Raw genomic sequence first — 21478 nt, 5'->3', positions numbered from 1 at the left:
TGAGGATTAAATGAGGTGAGATATGTCAGTCATATGTTTCATGCCGGAAACATAGTAGGTGTTTAGTCAAGCTTAGTTCCCCCTTCCAGAACCTTCTGCCCACCCCAGTTTCACGCGGCTTTTCTAATAGGAGACGGTAATACCTGGAAATGGAGAAGAAAGGAGAAAGGTATGTGTTCACATAAACCACAACTTCCTCCAGATTAGGCAGTAAAACATTTATTATTATTCTCTTCATTGAGCTGTGCGAAGAATAGGAATTTTTAAAAGGCGTGATTGTGCAATTAACAAAGAAGTAGAATAGGCAAAATTCTAAAATTAAAGAGGCCTGAAGAGCTCGGAGTCAGCAACGGGGACGTGGGGACCTTGTCTGTTCTCTGGAGGGTTGGGTGGGGCAGGAAGCTTCTGGTTGGGCCGATGACCGGGCAGGTTTCTGATAGGAGGAGGAACACACTAAGGTGGCTGTCTCCTAAAAGGGGACCTGGATTTGTGCCCGTGTTACTGTCCGTATGAAGCGAGAAGGGGGGAGTTTGACAGACATCTAACAATGTCCACACCCACACCCTTGTCACCGCCGGCTCAGTGAGTCTTTGCTTTCAGGGTCGCCTTGTGCTGTTCCACCAGGGAGCCAACCCACTCCATGGTTTTCTCCTTGGCTTTCTCCCAGCTGAAGAGGGGCTCATACCCGAGCTCTCGCTGAGCTTTCTTATAGGAGATGGTGAACACACTATTCAACAATGTCACTATGTGGCGGTTGAACGGGGGTCGGAATCGGTAAACCGGACTGAGCAGGAAGGTCACGATTTCCAGCAGGAAGCCAAGCCAGTACTTCAGAGATATGGGAAGGCTCATTCTGGAATCAAGGCTGAAGCCCCATTCTTTGCTCAAAGTGTAATTGAGGTCATCATAGCTTTGGTGAGGTGTGTCATCTGAGATGTAGTAGAACTGTCCTTGGATGTTTGGGACCTTCTTGGGGTCCCGCAGGGCCCTCAAAGCTAGAATGTGGGCCCAGGCCACGTTGCCGACATAGGCTGGGTTGACAATGGACAGCTTGCTGTTATGTGTCAGGACGCGGTTGTTCTTCAGGGCATGGTCAATGAAACCATAAAGCAGCGGGCTCCCTTCCCCGTAGATAAATGGGGGCCTTAAGGCGCAAGTATACAAGGTGCCACCGTTTTTAAGAGCCCACCCATTCGCCGCCAGCACAGCCTTCTCGGCGAGCTTTTTGCTGTACGGGTACGGAGAAGACCATCTCGTTTCGTGATGTTCTTCTTCGTGGGCATTCTGGATGACTTCTCTGTAGGAGTTGGGCCCAGCCACCTCTATGGTGCTGGTATAAATGAAGACTGGCACACTTGCCTGGGCACAGGCCTCCAGCAGGTTCTGGGTACCTGGCCATAGGGAGCACACTTCAGTGTCAGGGAATAACCCACAGGCCCAGCCACGCCCACAGACCATGCCCATCCCCTCACCCCAAGGGGGCGCGATTCCCGCAGATCAGGAGTGAATTCTTCCGTGATTCTGGCTGAGAGCTGACCAAGCTACAGCCAGAGGAAAGTGCACAAATCAAGAGACCTACGTCTGGGTTCTGGAGAGCAAGGATTCCTAGGCTTTTGGATTGCATGGACCTGTGGGGGTACTTCTAATTTTGGAAAAGGACGTAGGGTTGTCACTTTACATTTCGCTGAGTAAGGACATTTAAAAATGATCATTTGTCATCCCTACCACCTCATTAAAGACAGGCTACTTTAAATTTAAAACATTAGGAGGCCATACTCTCAGAATATGGACAGTCCTAGAGCTTAGGCAAAAGAGGACAGTTGAAGGGTGCCCATCACACACACACAACGCGCGTGTGCACACACACAATTGTATATAGGTCATACACACTCTTAAACACATAATGAATTGTTTGTATTGCTCTCATTTTTTGAGGACCAATACAAACGCAGTCACTGGCACCTTTCTTTGAGAGTCACTGAGCAAATAATTAGTGGGTTCTGGGGAGAAACTGGAGATCTATATTCTGTTCTTGATTGTGTATCCCCTACAAAGGCCGCTCCTAATTCTGGCTGTGACTCCGTTATACTCAGGTGTGAAAAGGGGGGGTGATAAACCTTTCTTGTACTTAGCATTGCGGATCTGTGTACCGGCCTTGTGGGTGGAGCCTGGTGGGGAAACGGAAAGAGGAGTGCGCCCTCTGGCGGTCATACCTATAACGGGAGGGTCTTGTATCTGCCTGGAACTTTTAGCGCGTGGAGGTAATTAATCCAGAGCGCCTTCCCTGAAGAATGAAGGGATTTCTTGGGCAAAGCATCATTCTGTTTGTTTGCATTTTTAAAATCCCTTTTAAGGTCTTTGTGTAATTTGATTATGGGGAGAGACAGCCACATTAAAAAAAAATTAAATCTAGAGGCGGGGAATATTTGGAGCTAATTTACCTGCAGAGGGGGAAATGACAGATCATTGTGAAATATTTTCTAAACCTGGGAGTGACACTGGTTTTAGTCAACTGATGCCTCTTAACACTGCTCAGGGATTTCAGATGTCCTGTTGCTGGGAGCTGTGGAGAGTCGGAATTATGAGAACATCCGAAAACTGAAAACTGGTTAATCTTAGCACCCTCCTTGCGATGTGGGGGTGGTTAGGGGGTGGAGAAACTAGAGGGGTCTTTTTTGAGTTGGTGCTACTCTTGGCTGGAGACCCAAAGCAGAAAGTTGCTTTAGAAAAGGAGTCTCTGAACAGACTAACTCTGGAGGGCAGGGCTTGGTGGACAAGAGATGGGAGAGGGGGTTGGGATACTGTGGTCCTAGAGAGACTGGCCCCCCGGAATCAGAGGGATGATACACGATGACAGGCTAGTAGGGGATTTGAGCTACACCCTTGAGCAAATGCTTCTAGATTTAAAGTAGATTGGAAAGCCACAATTCAGAAAGAGCCTCCAAGCATTTGTTTGAGGATCCAGAGAGAATGTAGTTTGGGCTACATCCTGGCTAGGAACTAGTCTTTAAGACTAGACCTGGTAGTGAGCTGAAGAAATGGTATTGTGGGTAGTGGGAAACTATTACTGGTAAGAAACTATTCTGGGAAGGCAAGTGCTGGATAATTCTGTAGGGCCAGACCTCTGTGAATCAACTCTGCTACTGTGTTGCCCCCCACATAAGACCGGGTCTTATATTAAGTTTTGCTCCAAAAGACGCATTAGGGCTTCTGTTCAGGGGATGTCATCCTGAAGAATCATGCCAGGGCTGATTTTGCGGTGAGGTCTTATTTTCGGGGAAACACGGTGGTTCTTGTGAGAGGGTTCTTTCTGTGGGGTGAGTGGGGAGGCTCTAGTTCTCATTGCCCGAGCAGGTCCTGTGTGGGAGGTCCTGCCTGAAGGAAACCGGCCCACGGCTGTGGGTCATCACTGGTAACTGACTGGGCGCCACCTCGTATCGCAGAGCGCTGAGTTCTTGGCCTGACTGCGTGCCCAACATCTTAGAGCCACACAGAAGGGCTGAAACCGTGACTAAGGAGGCACCTGTTGGGAGGCACCCAGGGCAGGCAGGAGGTGGCTGGTATCAGGAGTTTGAGGTTGGGGTTTAGTCCACACTTGACTGGAGCAGCAGGTGAGATTTTGTGGCCTCTGGAGTCACACAGGTGTGGGTTTACATTCTAGCTCTCCCTCGCCAACCTGTACAAGTCAGCCTTTCTCAGCCTTCTTTTTCTCATCTGCAAACCTGAGGGTAATAGCCTTGCCTCTCTCAGTTGGTCGTGCTCAGCAAAAACACAGAGTTCATCAGGTGGCCAATGATGGGGCTTCTCTTCTCTCCTGTATCCCGTATCCCCAGCCTCACTTGCCCACCCGACTCCATCTCCTCCCCTGGGAGACTGTACCTTTCAGATTGACATTCAGGATGGTCTCTTTCGGAATGATATTAAAGACGTCAATGACAGAGGCGGCGTGAATGACAGCCGAGGTGCCCTGGCAGGCTCTCTTCACGCATTGCTCATCCAGAATGTCTCCTTCCAGCAGCGTCAGCTTGACCTTGCCCTGGAGCTCTGTGTAAAACACCCGTTAGGTCATTGGCAGGCTTTCTGAATCTGGGAGTTTCCTGATAAAGGTGGCATTTGATCAAGGTCCTCAAAGACAGGCAGATTGGAGGGAGGGCGGGAAGGGAGGCACAGTCCGGGGAAGGCAGAAGGACACAAAGGCACAGAAATCAGAATGTGTGGTGTTCACTGGGAAACAGCAGATGTCTCCTTCCAAAAGGGAATGTGAGCCGTGAAGACTGGAACACAAAACTGTGCAAGAGACTCGTGGTAAGTTCCTAAAATTCACTAAGGTGAGGAGGGTGATGGTGGAGAGTGGTTAGAAGAGGAAAGTGAATGTGAATTTAATTCTGTAGGGAAGGGGGCACCGTGTGGATTTGGAGAGACATGAGCGGAGTATATAAAAGGTTCAGAGTGGGCGGTGTAAGAGGAAGCAAGGCAGCCGGGCATGAATCGGCACTCCACACCAAAATTCAGATGAGGACCTCACCTTGACAGGTTCTGGTCCTTATTGGAGATGGATTGAGAAGAAGAGGAAGAGTCGAAGTCATGGGGGACCAGGAGGATAGTGGAGCCATTGGCAGGGAACTTAGGACGAGCCCACGCTCTTATTATTTATCACCAAAAGCAGGTGTCACTGGGGGATTGTCACTATGGGAAACAGCATGGAGGTTCCTCAAACAATGAAAAACAGAACTACCATATAACCCAGTAATCCTACTGCTGGGCATTCATCCGAAGAAATCCAAAACACTAATTTCAAAAGATAATGCACCCCTATGTTCACTGCACTGCTATTTATAATAGTCAAGATACGGAAGCAACCTAAGTACCTATTGATAGACGACTGAATAAGGAAGTGGTAATATACGATGGAATATTACTCTGTCATAAAAGGAATGACATCTTGCCCTCTGCAACAACATGGATGGATCTAGAGGGCATTATGCTAAGCGAAATAAGTCAGACTGAGAAAGACAAATACCATATGATTTCACTTATATGTGGAATCTGAAGAACAGAATACATGAACAAACAAAACAGAAACAGACTCATAGATACAGAGGACAAACTGATGGTTGCCAGATGGGAGAGGGTTGGGAGCTGGGTGAAAAGGTGAAGGGATTAAGAAGTACAAATTGGTAGTTACAGTCATGGGGATGCAAAGTACAGCAGAGGGAATATAGTCAATAATATTGTAATAACTATGTATGGTGCCCGGTGGGTACTAGACTTATCAGAGGGATCACTTTGTAAGTTATATAAATGTCTAACCACTGTGCTGTACATCTGAAACTAAATAATACTGAATGTCAGCTGTAATGGAAAAATTAAAAAATTTTGAATTAAAAAAAAAAGCAGATATCAGCGCTGACATGAGTCGGCCACCGAGGGACTCCCTTCTGGTCATCTAGCCAGGGGCAGTGAATACCACCTCAGGGGCTTCAGCTCCTCTGAAGTCCACAGGAAGTGGCAGTCCCTCAAATTAGCCCATGAAATAACGCTGCGCTGCGTACAGTTTGGATAAATACCCTACATTTAAGTAGCTTGTGCTTTGTACTTTGCTGTCAACGTTCGCAGTTCTCTGATTTCCTTTTAGAGCTATTTCCCCTCCCTACCTTGCCTCTCCCCTCCGAACTCTGCCCTCTCCCCTACCCACCTCTGCCTCTCCCCCACCCACCTCTGCCTCTCCCCTCCCTTCCTCTGCTTTCTCCCTTCCCACCTCTGCCTGTAATCACCTCCCAAAGGCCCCCTCTCCGCACCATCACATTGGATTTCAACACCTACATTTAGGGGGACACAAACATTCAGAGCATAGCAGGGGTTAATTACTTTGTTCAAGGTCACACAGTAGGAAGATAGCAAAGCTAAACTTGAACCCACGCAGTCAGCGTCCGCGCTCGTAAGCACTCGTGTGCCTAGTAGCTTTTCTGTGGGCCTCCCTCCCACCCAGCTCACCCGACATAAGCAACTGCATAGTCAGTCTTGCCAAGTTCACAGAGCCTTGGAGAAGGAGGGAGCCATGGCCCCACCACCGAGGCATCCACAATGCCCTGTCTGGTTTCTCTGCACCCCTGCAGACTAATGGGGTAGAAGTCCTTCTCTCCTGGCTTTGGATTTCTGCCCCCAGACATATGTCTCAGTTCCTTTGAGATAGTCTACTGAAGTCAGCAGCAAAGTAGAGGTAGAGGAAGGGAGGGGAGAGGGCAGAGGAGGAGAGGGGAGGAGGCAGAGGTGGGGTGGGGAGAAGTGGGGGGGAGAGGAGAGGCAGAGAAAGGGAGGGGAGAGGCAGAGGTGGGTAGGAGAGAGGGTAGAGGTGGGAGGAGGAGAGGCAGAGGAAGGGAGGGGAGAGGCAGAGGAGGGTAGGGGAGAGGGCAGAGGTGGGTGGGGGAGAGGGCAGAGGTGGGTGGGGGAGAGGCAGAGGTGGGGAGGGGAGAGGGCAGAGGTGGGTGGGGGAGAGGCAGAGGTGGGGAGGGGAGAGGGCAGAGGTGGGTGGGGGAGAGGCAGAGGTGGGGAGGGGAGAGGGCAGAGGTGGCAGGGGAGAGGCAGAGGTGGGGAGGAGAGAGGGCAGAGGTGGGGGGAGGAGAGGCAGAGGAAGGGAGGGGAGAGGCAGAGGAGGGTAGGAGAGAGGGTAGAGGTGGGGGGAGGAGAGGCAGAGGAAGGGAGGGGAGAGGCAGAGGAGGGTAGGGGAGAGGGCAGAGGTGGGTGGGGGAGAGGGCAGAGGTGGGTGGGGGAGAGGCAGAGGTGGGGAGGGGAGAGGGCAGAGGTGGGTGGGGGAGAGGCAGAGGTGGGAAGGGGAGAGGGCAGAGGTGGCAGGGGAGAGGCAGAGGTGGGGAGGAGAGAGGGCAGGGCACAGGTGGGCACAGAATCAGAAAATTCTACCCTCCGACTGACTCCCTGCAGCTCCTCCCTTGCCCTGCAGCTCCTCCCTTGCCCTGCAGCTCCTCCCTTGCCTTTCCCCAGGTCGAGGCCTCTTGGAGTCACGTGAGGGCTGCAGGCAGATCCCACTTGGCAGAAGCTTAAGGAGAGCAGGTGGTTGTTCCAAGTTGTAACCCAGGAAGGAGATTCTCCAGCCTTGAATTTCTCCCTCTGAATTTCTCTCTTACTGTTCTCTGCCTCCCATTAGTTTTCATGAGACACCAGAGAGCTCCCTTACCCCTTCCGTCATGTGAGGACACGGCGCGCGGGCACCGACTATGAACCTGTAAGAGAGCTCCCACCAGAACACCACCATGCCGGCGCCCTGATCTTGGGCTTCCCGCCTCCAGAACCGCGAGAAATAAACTTTTGATGTGTTTCAGCCACCCAGCCTGGGGCATTTGTTCCTGCAGCCTGAACGGACTACGGTAGGCTCTGCCCTTTATCCTCCACCAATCGCACAGGGTTGTTCAAAGGAGCACACGGGTTGACACATGCCAAACACTTGCCAGGGCGCCTGGCACAGAAAGAACAATGGAAGGACCCTCTATTGGTATCTTTGTAGAGGCCCCCACCTCCGTGCCACCCCCTGACTTGTCACCTTGGGGACCTGTTCCTTTAGGCTGAACACTGCCCTTTTTGTAATCAGCTGTCAGACTGCAAATACTGCTGAGCTGTAAGGATTACAAACAGTTAATTATTTGTGAACTGGCTTATCGGAGACAGGACTGAATCAGAGGGTAGTGGGAAAAGGACATTTGCAGAGCTCAGAGAAGAGGGAAGAAGGGGCAGAGCGCTGGGAGCAGTCCAGGGGAGTGGGGCTTCGGGGTGGGGAGGTGGGGTGTCCTGGGAAGCCAGGACCTGCCTGTAGACACCCAGTCTGCAGGGACTGGGTTTGGGGGGGCAGGAATTGGTTTGGGGACACAAGAGGAACTCACTTTACCAAGAGTCAGCCTTAGAGCCATGTGATCGGGGCCTGTGCAGGGGGGCCCTGGGCTGAGCTCTGCTATCCATTAACCAGAGGGACCCCAGCAAAGCTTTATCTTTGTGGACATTGATTTCTTCATTGCCCAAGTGGGATGACTCCCTTCCCGACTTCCCTCACAGCTTTATTTGGAGGATCTGGGGATGAAACAGGTTGGAAAATGCACAATAAATCCAGCTTTTGCATTTGCACCAGGGGCAGCAATCTGGGGAAAAAAAGCAGTGAGCTGCTACAGCCAAGTCTGCAGTCGCTTCCCTTGTGGTGATGGGGAACAGCGACAAATGATAAAAAAAAAAGATGTGCCCGGAGTCCACGGCCGTGTGTCCGCACCCATGCAGCCGGCCCCTCCCTCTGTCTCTGGCTCCCACACTGGACACTTGTGCTCCCTCTTCTAACCTTCATCCCCTCTGATTCTCTGTCTCACACACACACACACACACACACACACACACACACACACACACACACACAGCTTTACCCTCACTTCCTTTTAGTTCACCTTCACTGGAGATGCTTAAGTGAAGCCACCAAAAGACAGGGCGAGCCAGAGGGGCAGGGATCCCGGTGGGGTCTCCAGGTTTGCCTGCACTTTTGTAGGCGTTGCACAGTAAGTGCCAAGTCAAAAGTTTTCAGAACTTTCAAGGGCTGTCAATCAGGGAGAGAACTGATATGTGCTTCTGGAGATGAGAAGCGTCCTGGAGGCCCAGATGGAAGGCTGACAGCCACCCTCTCTAGTTCTGAGTCAGGACCACAATTCAGTCTCCCGATAGCCAGCCCCCGATCTTTTCTATTGTGATTTCCTTTCTGATGACTTTGGACCTGGTTTGGCTACGACTTTCCTTAATTTGCTACGCAAGGGCCTCCTCCCCACACCTACACAGGGCTGAAGATGGAGTTCCACTCACCCATGACTCCAGGTCACTTACTAGAAAATTCTTCCCGCAGTTCCGGTCTGAAGACTTTATCCAGCGCTCTGATCTCCTGCAGCTCCTTTTCCTCCACCAACAAGCGGATGATCCTCTGACCCAGAAATCCTCCGGCTCCCGTCACCAGGCAGCTCCAGCCAGCCATAGCCAAACCTGGGAACCAAGAAACACTCTCCAGGAACCAGAAAGCCCTGGAGAGCAGACTGGACTGGAGAACCAAACGCAGAAGGCCAGTGCTTACAGGCTCACAAAAATCCATTTTGTTTCCTCTACTCTTAGTTTTGCAAAACTCCCCGGCCCCCAGCCCCACCCAGGAATAGTTGAAATAAAATGAGAAAGCTCCAACCTGTTAGACAGTTACAAGCCAGCTGAAAGAGCCTGGGTCCTCCTGGTTTCCTACTGCCCAAAGGTGGGCTGATGGGAGGTTTATATGCTGTTCCTTTGGCTCAGCCTCTTTACCTTGGACTCTCCTACATATTCATGGCTCATTCTCCTTCAGCTCCCTCCCCCTACGGAGTGGGGAACTTCAGCTTCTATCTCTCATTCCTCCAAAAGAACAGGATGAGAAAACAAGCTTCAAGGCCACGTAGTGATAAAACCCTTGGTTCTGTCCTCCACAGGACAGCGGGCAGTTGGAGCCAGCTGGTTGGCCTCCACCACCCGTGACTTTAGAAGTCTCCCAGCACAATGTGCATTTTTGCCTTGTGAAGTCCATACACCTGGGGGGGTGGGTGGGTGGGGAGAGGGGTATCCGCTATTTTTCACTGGCTCCTCCCTGAGAGGATGGTGGGCAATGTTGCTAGCTGAGAAATTTGCCATGGTGGCAGCTCCAAGCACGATGTTTTATGGGAGGTGATTTTCTTTCCCACCCGATATATTCAGAAAGTCAACTTTGCCCATCCCCCCACCCCCACCCTGAGAGCTATGGGTTCCCAGAGGAAAAGCAGCATTGATGGGGAGCTACCTAGTAGAACCAACTAGTTCTCCGGCCTGTATCATGAGCCGAGTTGTGGGCTACGGTGGCTCTTAGCTACCTGGCTCTTATTACAGACACTTGCATTGGGCCCACCGTTTTGGTTGCAAAACCAGTCTGAGCAAATTCCTGAACCGAAGGGGCAGTAGGTGCTTCTGACAAGTATGCCCCAGAGGCACCAAATACCAGGAGAAGCTCTTCAGGGCACAGTCCTGGCTCCATGTAAAAGACGTAAAAGGTGGAGATGTAATTTACATGCATTAAAACTTCCAGATCTTCAAGGTGCCTTGACAGTTATGTCCACCCATGTAAGCACCACCCCAAAACAAGACACAGAACACTTCCTTCACTCCAGAAGCATCTTTCCAGTCAATTCCTACTCCCACCCCCCACATTCTACCGCAGAACCTCTACCTTCTGACTTTTAGTCCCATAGTTACTCTCCGAATTTTTTCTTCGAAATCTTTATGGTTCTGGATATATATTTAAATACAGAATCCATCTGAAATTAAGATTTGTGCATGAAGTACAGAAACATTTACCCTCTGGTCCGTCCAGTTTCTATTTCATCAGTTTCTTTTAATTATTTGCTTCCTTTTTTTTACTTTGGGCTCAATTTACTCTTCTTTCTCAAGGTTCCTGTACTCAAATCTTAGATAATTGATTTGATCCCTTTAGTCTTTCTGACTATCCATCTCAATCTGTAAATCTCTCTCTAAGCACTGTGTTAGCTGCATGCCACAAGTCTGGTTTACTGATTTTTATCATCACCCAGGTAAAACTATCTAAGTTACCTGGGATACCTTCTTTAACAAACTTCTACAGAAGTATGCTGGTTAATTTTTAACATTGGGGATTTTCTAGGTACCTTATTGTTATTGATTTCTAACTTAATACTCTTGGGATCAGAGCATATACTCGGTATGATTTTGATTCGTAGATGTTTGAGTCTTGTTTGGTAGTCCAGCATACGGTCTGTCTTGGTGAGAATGCCACAGGCACTTGAAAAAAACGTTTTCTTCAGTTGTGGGGAGTAGCCCTCTACAAAGCTTGGGGTTCACACCCTACTCGGGTCTCTCCCTCTCCCCGTGTTGTGGACATTCTCCTCTTCCCACGTGGGACCTGACTCCCAGGACCTCCAGCATCCTGTGAACACAGTCGCTGAGTTGCAGCAGCTTGTTCTCCGAGGCTGTCAGCACTGGCTAAAGACCCGTCTGCCTGTGATGGACGCGTGGAGCCCAAGCTGAGGCCACCAAGATGCCTCATGCACCTATGCCTGCTAGTCGTGCTGCAAGCGGTCACACACATCCCCATGCTCTCAGGACTGGGGTACTCATTCCCCATCTGCTGGGAGTGTTGGAAGCTGGGAGATGTCAGGCTCTGTCTCTCTGGAAACTCCTTTCAGCCAAAGAGCCAACAGAACGATAGTTCAGAGTGTCTGAATGGAACCAATAAATATAAACTCTATGGAAAGGGAGACATAAAAGAAAGGGCAAGGCACGTGGGGGCCACAATATAACTTTTTAAGTAAATTCCAAACAGCTTTACTGAGACGTAATTTACATGGCCATTTTTCAACTGGGTTATTTATCGTCTTACCGTTGACTTATAGGCGTACTTTATATGCTGGATACAAGCTCTTTAATAGATACACTCGTATGGTTTGAAAATAATTTTGCCCAGTCTGCGGCTTATCTTTTCATTTTCTTAATAACATCTTTAGAAGCACAAATAGTTCTAATTCTGATGAAGTCCCATTTAAAAATATTTTTTCTTTTACCACTCATGTTTTTGTCTAACCCAGGTCATGAAGATTTGTTTTCTTCTGAGAAGTGTATAGTTTTAGCCCTTACCTGTAGGTCGATGGTCTACTTTGAGGTGTGAGTTCATGGTCTAAATTCATATGGCCAATTGATTTTGACAAAGGCGTCAAGTAAATTCAGTGGGGGAAAGTATTGTCTTTTAAACCAATGGTGCCGGTACATGCTCAGGGGAGGGCAGGACGTGCTGTATCAGATGGGGTCCATCGACATCACCACCAGTTGGCATCAGAGTTTGGGAAGAATTCCTCACTATGACACAGTAGGGGTAAAATAACAAATAGGACTAGGGAAACTCACAAAGGCCATGGGTCAGCCAAGGAGCAGAAGGCATGATTTCCCCATCCTCTCCTCCTCCACTGGTCAGGAAGGTGCTGGGTCCATGGAGTGGGTCGGCCTTCCAGTGTATTCCATTTTTGTATTATGTAAACTCAAGAAAGCAGCTTTATCAATGGAGGAACCCATGCTGTCGGGGCCAGACAGTCTGGATTGTTTGGGAAAGTCAATTGCCCAGCACCTGGAGTCTGTAGGGCTCATGGGAAGTGTCCCCCTCTCCTTCGGGGAGAAAGCCACCAGTTGTGCACACGGCTATTCAGGGCACAGTCCTTCATACTCGGAACATGGGATCCCTCTTCTGGGCCACTTTGTCAAACTCCTGGGTCATTTTAGGGCAATTCTGCTCCTGTGCATAGTTTTAGAGAGGGCAATTCGGGAAATGGAAGCATACGATAATGTTGGAGAATAGTTTCTATCAGATATGTAGTTTGTAAATACTTTCTTCCAGTCTGTGAACATTCAGAGGTTGAACAGATGCGTAATGACACGCACCTACTCTAACAGTATCGCACACAAGAGCTTCACTGCCCGGAACATCCTCTGTGCTCTACCTCGTCATCCCTTCCTCCCCCTAGCCTTTGGCAACCACTAATCTTTTTACTGTGTCTCTCATTTTGCCTTTTCCAGAATGTCATGTACACTATGCACCTTTTCAGACAGGCGTCTTTCACTTCATGATAAGCATTTAAGGTTGCTCCCTGTCTTTTCATGGCTTGATAGCTCACTTCTTTTGAGCTCTGAATAATATTTCCACTGTGCGGATGGACCAAGGGCTAAAACTATACACTTCTCAGAAGAAAACAAATCTTCATGACCTGGGTTATGTATTTACAAAATACATATCCAATAGAAACTGTTATCTAAAATTTACAAAGGACACTTAAAGCTCAACAGTAAGAAAATGAACAACCTGATTTTAAAAATGAGCAAAAGACCTAGACAGGTGCTTCACCGAAGATGTACGGATGGCAAATGAGCACATGAAAAGTCCACCTTATCAATTATTTCTTTCATGGATAGCGCCTTTGATGTTGTACTTAAAAAATCATTGCCATACCCAAGGTCACCTAGATTTTCTCCTACATTATGTTCTAGAAGTTTTGTAGTTTTGCACTTTACTTTTAGGTCTATGATCTAATTTGAGTTATTTTTTGTGAAGGAGGTAAGGTCAGAGTCTAGATTCTTCTTCTTCCTTCTCCTCCTCCATCTTTTTCTTCTCCTCGTCTGCATGTGGATGTCCAATTGTTTCACGATCATTTGTTGAAAAGATTACCTTTTTTTCTATTGTATTGCCTTCACGCCTTTGTCAAAGATCAGCTGACTATATTTATGTGGGTCTATTTCTAGGATCTCTAGTCTGTTCCATGGACCTATTTATCTATTCTTTTACTAATACCACACTGTCTTGATTATTATTGCCTTATAGTAAGGCTTGCTCGTTGGGTAGTAGCCGTCCTATGACTTTGTTTTCCTATAATATCATGTTGGCTATTCTGGGTCTTTTAACTCTCCGTATAAACTTTAGAATCAATTTGTCAATATCCACAAAGTCACTTGCTGGGATTTTGAGTGGGATTGTGCTGAATCTATAGATCAAGTTGGGAAGGACGGACGTCTTGACATATTGAATCTTCCTATCCATAGCATGGAATATCTCTCCATGTATTGAGTTCCTCTTTGATTCCTTTAGTGTTTTGTAGTTTTCCTCATATAGCTCTTGTACACATTTTGTTAGAGTTATACCTACGTATTCCTTTCCTTGGGTACTAATGTAATTGGTGTTTTTAATTTCAAATTCCACTTGCTCATCATTTCTGGAATATAGGAAAGCAATGGACTTTTATACATTAACCTTATATCTGGCAGTTTGTATTTCTTAATCCCCTTCATCTTTTTCACCTACCCTCCCATCCCTCACCCATCTGGCAACTGTCAGTTGTTCTCTGTATCTATGAGTTTGTTTCTGTTATACAATGGAATATTACTCAGCCACAAAAAAGAATGAAATCTTACCATTTGTGACAACAGGATGGACCTAGAGGGTATTACGCTAAGTGAAATAAATCAGACTGAGAAAGACAAATACCATATGATTTCACTTATATGCGGAATCTAAAAGATAAATCAAACAAATTTCCTCAATATTTGCCTTAGAAAGTCATTATTTCTTCTTCACTTTTAAAAGATAATTTTACGAAAGCATTTGAGATCTTGCTTCCTGGCAACTGTCGTCAGTTTTAGCTCAGATAAACTCTTATAAAAATTGTCTTTAGGTTTGGACGTTCTTACGTTGACAAGCTGAAGATGGTATTTAGTCTGAAATTTTAAGCCACTTCTGAGACTTACTCATTTTCCCCTGGCTTATCTCCCACATATGCATGAGATATACATGTTAATAAACTTCTGTTTGTTTTACTCTTGTTTAAAAAAAAAAGGCAATTTCATAGGATATAGAATTCTATGTTGGTATTTCTTTTCTCTCAACATTTTAAATATTTCACTCCACTCTCTTCTTGCTTACATGGTTTCTGAGGAGAAGTGGGATATCATTCTTACCTTTGCTGCTCTATAGGTGATGTGTCTTTCCCCACCTCTGGCTTCTTTCGAGATTTTTTCTTTTCATCTTTGATTTTTCTGAAATTTGAAGATAATATTCTTGCTCGGTGTTCACTGATCTTCCTAGGTATGTGCTTTGGTGTCTGACATTAATTTGGGGGAAATTCTTAGTCATTATTGCTTTAAATATTTTTTCTTTTTTCTGGTATTCCCATCACTCATATAATATGCCTTTAATGGATGTCCCACAGGTTTTGGATATTCTGTTCTTTTCTCTTTTCAATATACTTTTTTTTCTCTTTGTTTTTCAGTTTTGGAAGTTACTACTGACATACCTTCAAGCTCAGAGATTCTTTCCTCAGCCAGTTCCAGAAAACAATGAGCCCATCAAAGGCATTCTTTATTTCTGTTACCGTGTTTTTGATCTCTAGCATATCTTTTTGGTTCTTTCTTAGAATTTCTATCTCTCTGCTTACATATCCCATCTGTTCTTGCTTGTTGTCTATTCTGTCCATTAGAACCCTTAGTGTGTTAATCATAGTTGTTTTAAATTCCTAGTCTGAAAATTTTTAACATCTCTTACATATCTAAGTCTGGTTCTGATGCTTGTTCTGTCTCTTGAAATTGGAGTTTTTTAATTTTTTTTTTTTTTTTTTGCCTTTTAGTATGTCTTGTAGTTTTTGTTTAAAGCCAGATATGCTGCACTTGGTAAGAAGAACTCTGGTAAACAGGCCTGTTGTGATGTGGTGGTTAGGTGTGGGGGAGGGGAAGTGTCCTATTATCCTAAGATGAGGTCTCAGTCTTTCTGCAAGCCTGTGCTGCTGGGCTGTGGGCTTCCCAATGCTTCTCAGTCACCCCACTTTCCCCCTTAGGTGGGACAAGGTGGCCAAGGGGGTTGGAGTTGGGTATTTCCCACCTCCCAGCTCGGTTAGGCTCTGACAAAACCCTAGTAAGTTAGGATCTGCTAAAATGGTTTCTCTCAAGGGCAGGCCCTGTGAAGAGTACAATGCTCTGGTGTATTTCAGAATGGTTACTTTCCCCTCCCCCTGCTGGGAGCGCTAGTGGCTTTTTCTCTGATATTCACTGTGAGAATCTGGTAGAGTTCCTGGAGATCAAACAAAAGTATGGAGGTGGAGGGGCTCCTATGACTGGGCCCCCCCAGCAGTTTTTAACTCTCAGATTTGTCCACCCTGAGCCTCCTCCGAGTTGTCAATCACGGCTCAGATTTTCTTTCCCTGGCACTGGTTTTCATGGAGGTTTCTGCTAAGTTGTGATTCTCTGTATCTGCCTGTCTCTCCAATTTGGGGGGCAGTGGTTTGTCCTCTGACCTCACTTTTCTGAGGGATCAAGAGTTGTTAATTTTTTCAGTTTGTTTAGCTTTTTACTAGTTGTTAGGATGGAGTGGAGACCTCTAAGCTCCTTACGTCCTGGATTGGGAAACAGAAGTCCCCCCATATCATTTAATTTTCACAATGACAATCCAAAAAGATTGGTATTATTATTTCACAGAGGAAGACAAAGATAGTTTTAGTTTTGCCGAATATCTTGAGGACAGTGGTGCCAGAATCTGAGTCCAGGCAGCCTGGCCCTGGCGTGACTTCAAAGCTGATTCTCTTCATCAGAAACAATGCTTATCTCTGAGGTACCCAGTATTCTGATCCGATGTTGAAAACTTTCCAGTGGAGAACATTTCTTGGCCTTCTTTACCCATGTATTCTAATGTAAGACATTTTCAGGGGCCAAGTCCCTTCTGAGGTTTAACATGTGTCCCTTCAGGTGACTGAGAACACTCCTCTGTCCACACTCCCGAGGCAATGAGAACACTTCCGGTATGATCTTTATAATAAATATCCTTGCTCTTTTTCCCTTGGAATCTTAGATTTCACCATCTGAGTCCAGGAGGAAAAACAATGTAAAAAATAACACACACGCATGTCCAGGATCAAAAAAGAGCATAGTTATCATTAAGGGATATGGATACAGGGAGGATTTATACTACATTCTCTTGTACAGTAAGCTAACTCCATACCTAATTGCCTTAATGCCTACCATATGCTATTACAGTTATCATGCTTACCCCAAATCCACCTGGAATGACTCAACTCAAGCCCCCAGCTGGTGGTTTCAGGGCTGAAGAGATGATTTGGCCATCATGCCTACTTAGAAATCCCTGTAAGGACAGGTATTACAGAGGAACTTGGGGACTTTTACATCATGTTCATCAGCCAGGAAGATAATCAGAGCATGAAAAAAAAAAATCTGATTTATGCGATTGTGGTGGGGTGGTTAGAGAGGTGGATGTTATCCTACCAATGATTTCTCTGGTTTCAAACCTTATTTTCAAGGCTGCTGATTTATTCTCGTCGCACCAAAAAGGACAATTCAGTACTGAGATAGTCTTATATTTGATGTGAAGAGAATAGACCACAGGTCTGAACAAATTGAAAGAAGCTTCGACAAGTGGTGTCTGAGGCATAGTTCTGTGATCTCGAAGTGAAAGTCCAGAGAGTAAAGTTCTATTAATAGAAAGTGCAAAGCCTCACTCTATGTGATGCTGAATCCTAGTGGGTGGCGGGGTATGAGGGCTGGGAAGGAGGCCAGAGAAGAGCAAAATCTATCTTCAGCTGCTGTATGAAGTGGCGGGGTTGCATTGTTCCCTCAGGGGTCTGCCTATAGCCCACCCACTGTCAGAGTCCATGTTCTTGGAGACCCCTGGGTAACAATATTGCTCAGACTTGACTCTCCTCAATTGGTTTAGCTCTTTAGTACTTTTTTGAGAAAGCCTACAACTGTCCAATGTGACTGAAATAAAGACCTCTCCTGTCTCATTTATTGGTGGATGGGTATAGTCTATTTTTAGTTTGTTTCCAGAGTCCCTCAACCTCTTGCCTCAAAACTCTCTGTTTGCTGGAGATCAGGGCACGACATAGAACAGACATTATTTAATGGGCCTGTGGCATCCGAGGTCACGAACACAAATATTTTAGGCTTTCATTTGCTGCTCTGTTCTTTCATGTCTCTGGCCTTGGTTTTGTGAACCGAAATACAAAAGCTTCCCAAGATCCCTTGCAACAGCGCACGAGTTAAGCTACATGGGGATCAGCCCTGCCCCACATCCCTTTTTGATACGAGCGAAGCTCCCATCTTTTCCAAGGCACATGTTGCCACTCCAGTCAGTGTGCCGAGGGTCATCTTCAAGACCCTCATTTAGGTCATTTAGGCTTCCTGCCCCACAATGCAACTGTGCCTACTGTGGCAGCCAGACAGTTGCCCCTACACATGGCACCTCCTTAGTATGTCCTTGAACTCAGCACAGGCCCCCAATCTTTGCTACCAAATTAGGACCCCACCTTGGCCTCGAACTGACCATCGGCCCATTACCAAGGCAGAACCCACGTGAACTTCTAATTGAATAAAAAGTTAGGGTCTAAGACAAGAACCGTGGTCAATCACCCTTTTCCTTGTATCAGCCCATGAACGACGACAGCTGCCTGAGCCTCCTGAGCCTCTTTATCGCCTCTTTATAGAAGAGTACATTCTACAAAGAAGCCACTACTCTCCTAAATGTTCTCACTGCACTAGCTTCACCTTCCTTCTTTCATTTGGTTGGTCTGTCCTGCCCTGTTTGATAGGGAGTATGATTTGCTTGGGGAACATTTGTATGATATAGAGGAGGTACAAAAAAATATAATCCACTGGCTGTTGTGTCAGTCGTCACGGATCTGCCCTTTTAAGATCTTTTCTTCTGAGAAGCAATCAAAGGGACTGCTGATCTGGGAGTCTGGGTGTTCACTTCTCCTGAATTCTGGGTTCTGAGTGCACCCAGTACAGGCAACAGGACCGTCTAATGTTGTCAGACTTTGTTTACTCTTTCTGAATAAGTAGGTGGCATATGCCCCATCCATTTGGGTGAAGCAGTTGTCTACGGCGTTGAGTTATGACCAGGGAGACTGCTGCTGCATCGCTTTCTCTTTCAGTGTCTTCCATGCCATCTGATGTTCCCTCGACCGGGCCCTGGGTATGTGGGATAACCTGTGCAACAGAGTAACTGTGCTATGGCACGGGTTCGTGCAGACAAGTGTCTGGCCAGTCATGATAGGAGACTTTTCATGTCTGGGGCTTAGGGGGTGACCCACTTGGACCCTTCAGGTTCTGACCGAACTCACTGTTTGCCCCCGGGACTGCTATAATTCTTCAGAGGTGACAATGTAGTTTGATCCAGCTTTGCCTTTTTGGATTAATTCATTGAACCAATATTTATTCAAAGACTTCTATGGTGTTGAGCGTGGTTCTTGGCTCTGGGATGTAGTGGTGAGGAAGACTGATTAAGGTCCCTGTCGGTGCAGATGACAAACACACAAATAAACAAGGGACAAGTTAATTGCAGGCTGTAGCGAGTGCCAGAAGGGGAAGCAGGGTGGTGTGATGACTAAAGCAGATTCTATTCCAGATAGGATGGTCAGGGAAATGTCACCTCATGGGGGAGGTGACTTCGAAGCTGAGATTTAAATGTCAAGAAAGAGCCAAGCACATTGTTTAAGTCATTAAAAGTCAAAGAAGATGGAAAGGGGTCACATATATGGTGATGGAAGGAGAACTGACTCTGGGTAGTGATCACACAATGTGATATATAGATGACGTATTATGGAAATGTACACTTGAAACCTATATAATTTTACTAACCAATGTCACCCCAATCAATTTAATGAAAAATTAAAACAAACAAACAAAAAAAACAAAAAAAAGAAAGAAAGCCAGCCAAGGGCAGAGGATGGGGAAGGACATTTTCTGCAGAGGGAACAGTAAGTGTGAAAGTCCAGAGGCAAGAAAGAGTTTTGCTTGTTTAAGGGATAGAAAGGAGGCAAAATGGCTGGGGCATAGTGAGCAAAGGGGAGAGTGACAAAGAAATGAGTTGGAAGGATCAGCAAGAACCAGATCATGCGGAGCCCTGGAGAGCTGATGACCAGTTTAGAATTTATATTAGATGGAACAGGAAGCCATAAGAAAGGCTTTAAACGGGATTTGCTTGTACTTAAAAAAAAAAAAAAAAACAAACCCACAACTCTCTGGTGGTTCTATAGAGAACAGAATGTAACAAGGAACAAGAGAGAACATGGGAAATGAATTTTGAAGTTATCTATTTAGGACATTTGATTTCTATCCCTAATTTTCTTGATGTCTTCAAGTGTCATCTTATTGAGCTGGGCACCCGGGCTCTAGAATCTGTTTTAACTGACCACTGGACGGTGAGAGGTCCTCTTCATTTTTCCATCTCACCTTTCATTCATTTCTCTTCAGTACGTCCGTCCATCCATCTCCACTGAGATGCTGCCATAAGCCAAGCCCTGTACCAAGTATACATTTTCTTGCCTAGAACCCTATACAGTCTATTTGTGGAGAAAGACATGCGAATAAATGAATAAATACAACACATTGCAATGAGGGTTGTAATAATGGAATGTGTGCAATAGAACAGGAAGCACCTAGCAGGTAGCCAGGGTAAGAACGGGTGACATTTGCGTGAGGTCTTAAAAGATGAGTAAGCATTTGCCCAACAGTAATAATACAAGCTACTCTTCCTCAGACGTCTTCTCCGTGCTCTGAACTTTACACACATCATCTTACTTAATCTTTCTCTCAACTCAGAGGGCTAGGGAGTATACACCTCTTTGGTAGTCGGGGACATGGAAGCACAGAGATTAAAATCTTTCCCAAGTCAACCCAGCACGTCAGTAGCAGCCCTGACTGTTAAGCTCAGGTCTGTATAGCTCCAAAGCCTGTGTTCTAAACTATCTCATTTCCTTATCATCTACAGATAGGAGTATGATTTTTCTTTTTAAGATTTTTTTTTTTTATAGGGGAAGGGGAACAGGACTTTTTCATTGGGAACAGTGTGTACTTCCAGGACTTTTTTCCAAGTCAAGTTGTTGTCCTTTCAATCTTAGTTGTGGAGGGTGCCGTTCAGCTTCAAGTTGTCCTTTCAGTCTTAGTTGTAGAGGGCGCAGCTCAGCTCCAGGTCCAGTTGCCGTTGCTAGTTGCAGGGGGCGCAGCCCACCATCCCTTGTGGGAGTCGAACCGGCAACCTTGTGGTTGAGAGGACGCGCTCCAACCAACTGAGCCATCTGGGAGCTCGGCGGCAGCTCAGCTCAAGGTGCGTGTTCAATCTTAGTTGCAGGGGGCGCTGCCCACCATCCCTTGCGGGACTCGAGGAATCGAACTGGCAACCTTGTGGTTGAGAGCCCACAAGCCCATGTGGGAATCGAACCGGCAGCCCTTGGAGTTAGGAGCATGGAGCTCCAACCGCCTGAGCCACGGGGCCGGCCCAGGAGTATGATTTTTGTTGGGGATTACTTTAGATGTATAGCTCTTCTGTCCAGAGTACAAATTTCCATAGTGCTTGTAGAGAGAACATGCAAAAAGTTTCATCCTCTAGCTATTTCAGTCACTACTGATCTGCCCTTTTAAGATCTTTTCTTTCAGAGGAGGATTTCAGGCAAGAGAACAGCATATAAAAAGCAGTGACACAGAGCAGGAGAAGGCACCTTTGAGGAAGATGAGGGTTTGGGGGGCCTGAAGCACAGGGGGTGAGGAGGTTGAGGGTGCAGGTGGTGAGCTGCTGGGTGGGATGGGGCCCGGGCCGGATGGCACCGCACACACCACGCTATGAGTCTGTCTTCCTTCTGTGGGCAACCTCAGCAGTCCCGCCATTAGCTCTCTTGGTTTACAACCTGGAGAATTGGACCAGGTCTCGATTGATCTCGGCAACCGACCGGCAGCCTAAAAAGAATGATGCAATTAAAAGGCTCGTTCTATGAAGCACCAGGGACACAGCCCATTACGGGTATGGACGACTCAGGGGGACAAGCCCCCACTCGATCCTGACGTTAACCCTCATAAAATGTTCTGCGCCCGCAATGAATGATGTCGT

The 21478-nt window shown here is 46.8% G+C and overlaps 1 protein-coding gene across 6 annotated transcripts in view; it reads right to left on the bottom strand.

Annotated features, from left to right (window-relative positions):
- Positions 1 to 45: 45 nt before the first annotated feature.
- The window catches only part of HAO2 (hydroxyacid oxidase 2), a 52630-nt gene continuing 31197 nt past the window's right edge, over positions 46 to 21478 (bottom strand). For 3 of the 6 annotated variants that reach the window (XM_033092349.1, XM_033092348.1, XM_033092350.1), the window contains 3 exons: positions 8866 to 9018; positions 3880 to 4044; positions 46 to 1391 (listed from right to left, as the gene is read on the bottom strand). In XM_033092349.1, the coding sequence (XP_032948240.1) occupies positions 580 to 1391; positions 3880 to 4044; positions 8866 to 9018 (1130 nt within the window). In that variant the 3' untranslated portion in view covers positions 46 to 579. Of the gene's footprint in view, positions 1392 to 3879; positions 4045 to 8865; positions 9019 to 21228; positions 21328 to 21478 lie in introns of those variants that run through there. The other 3 variants (XM_033092351.1, XM_033092352.1, XM_033092347.1) reach the window with 2 other exon arrangements.

The sequence above is a fragment of the Rhinolophus ferrumequinum genome, chromosome 22 (assembly GCF_004115265.2).
Source record: "Rhinolophus ferrumequinum isolate MPI-CBG mRhiFer1 chromosome 22, mRhiFer1_v1.p, whole genome shotgun sequence".
Lineage (NCBI taxonomy): Eukaryota > Metazoa > Chordata > Mammalia > Chiroptera > Rhinolophidae > Rhinolophus > Rhinolophus ferrumequinum.
This window is presented reverse-complemented; position numbering and strand designations above follow the sequence as displayed.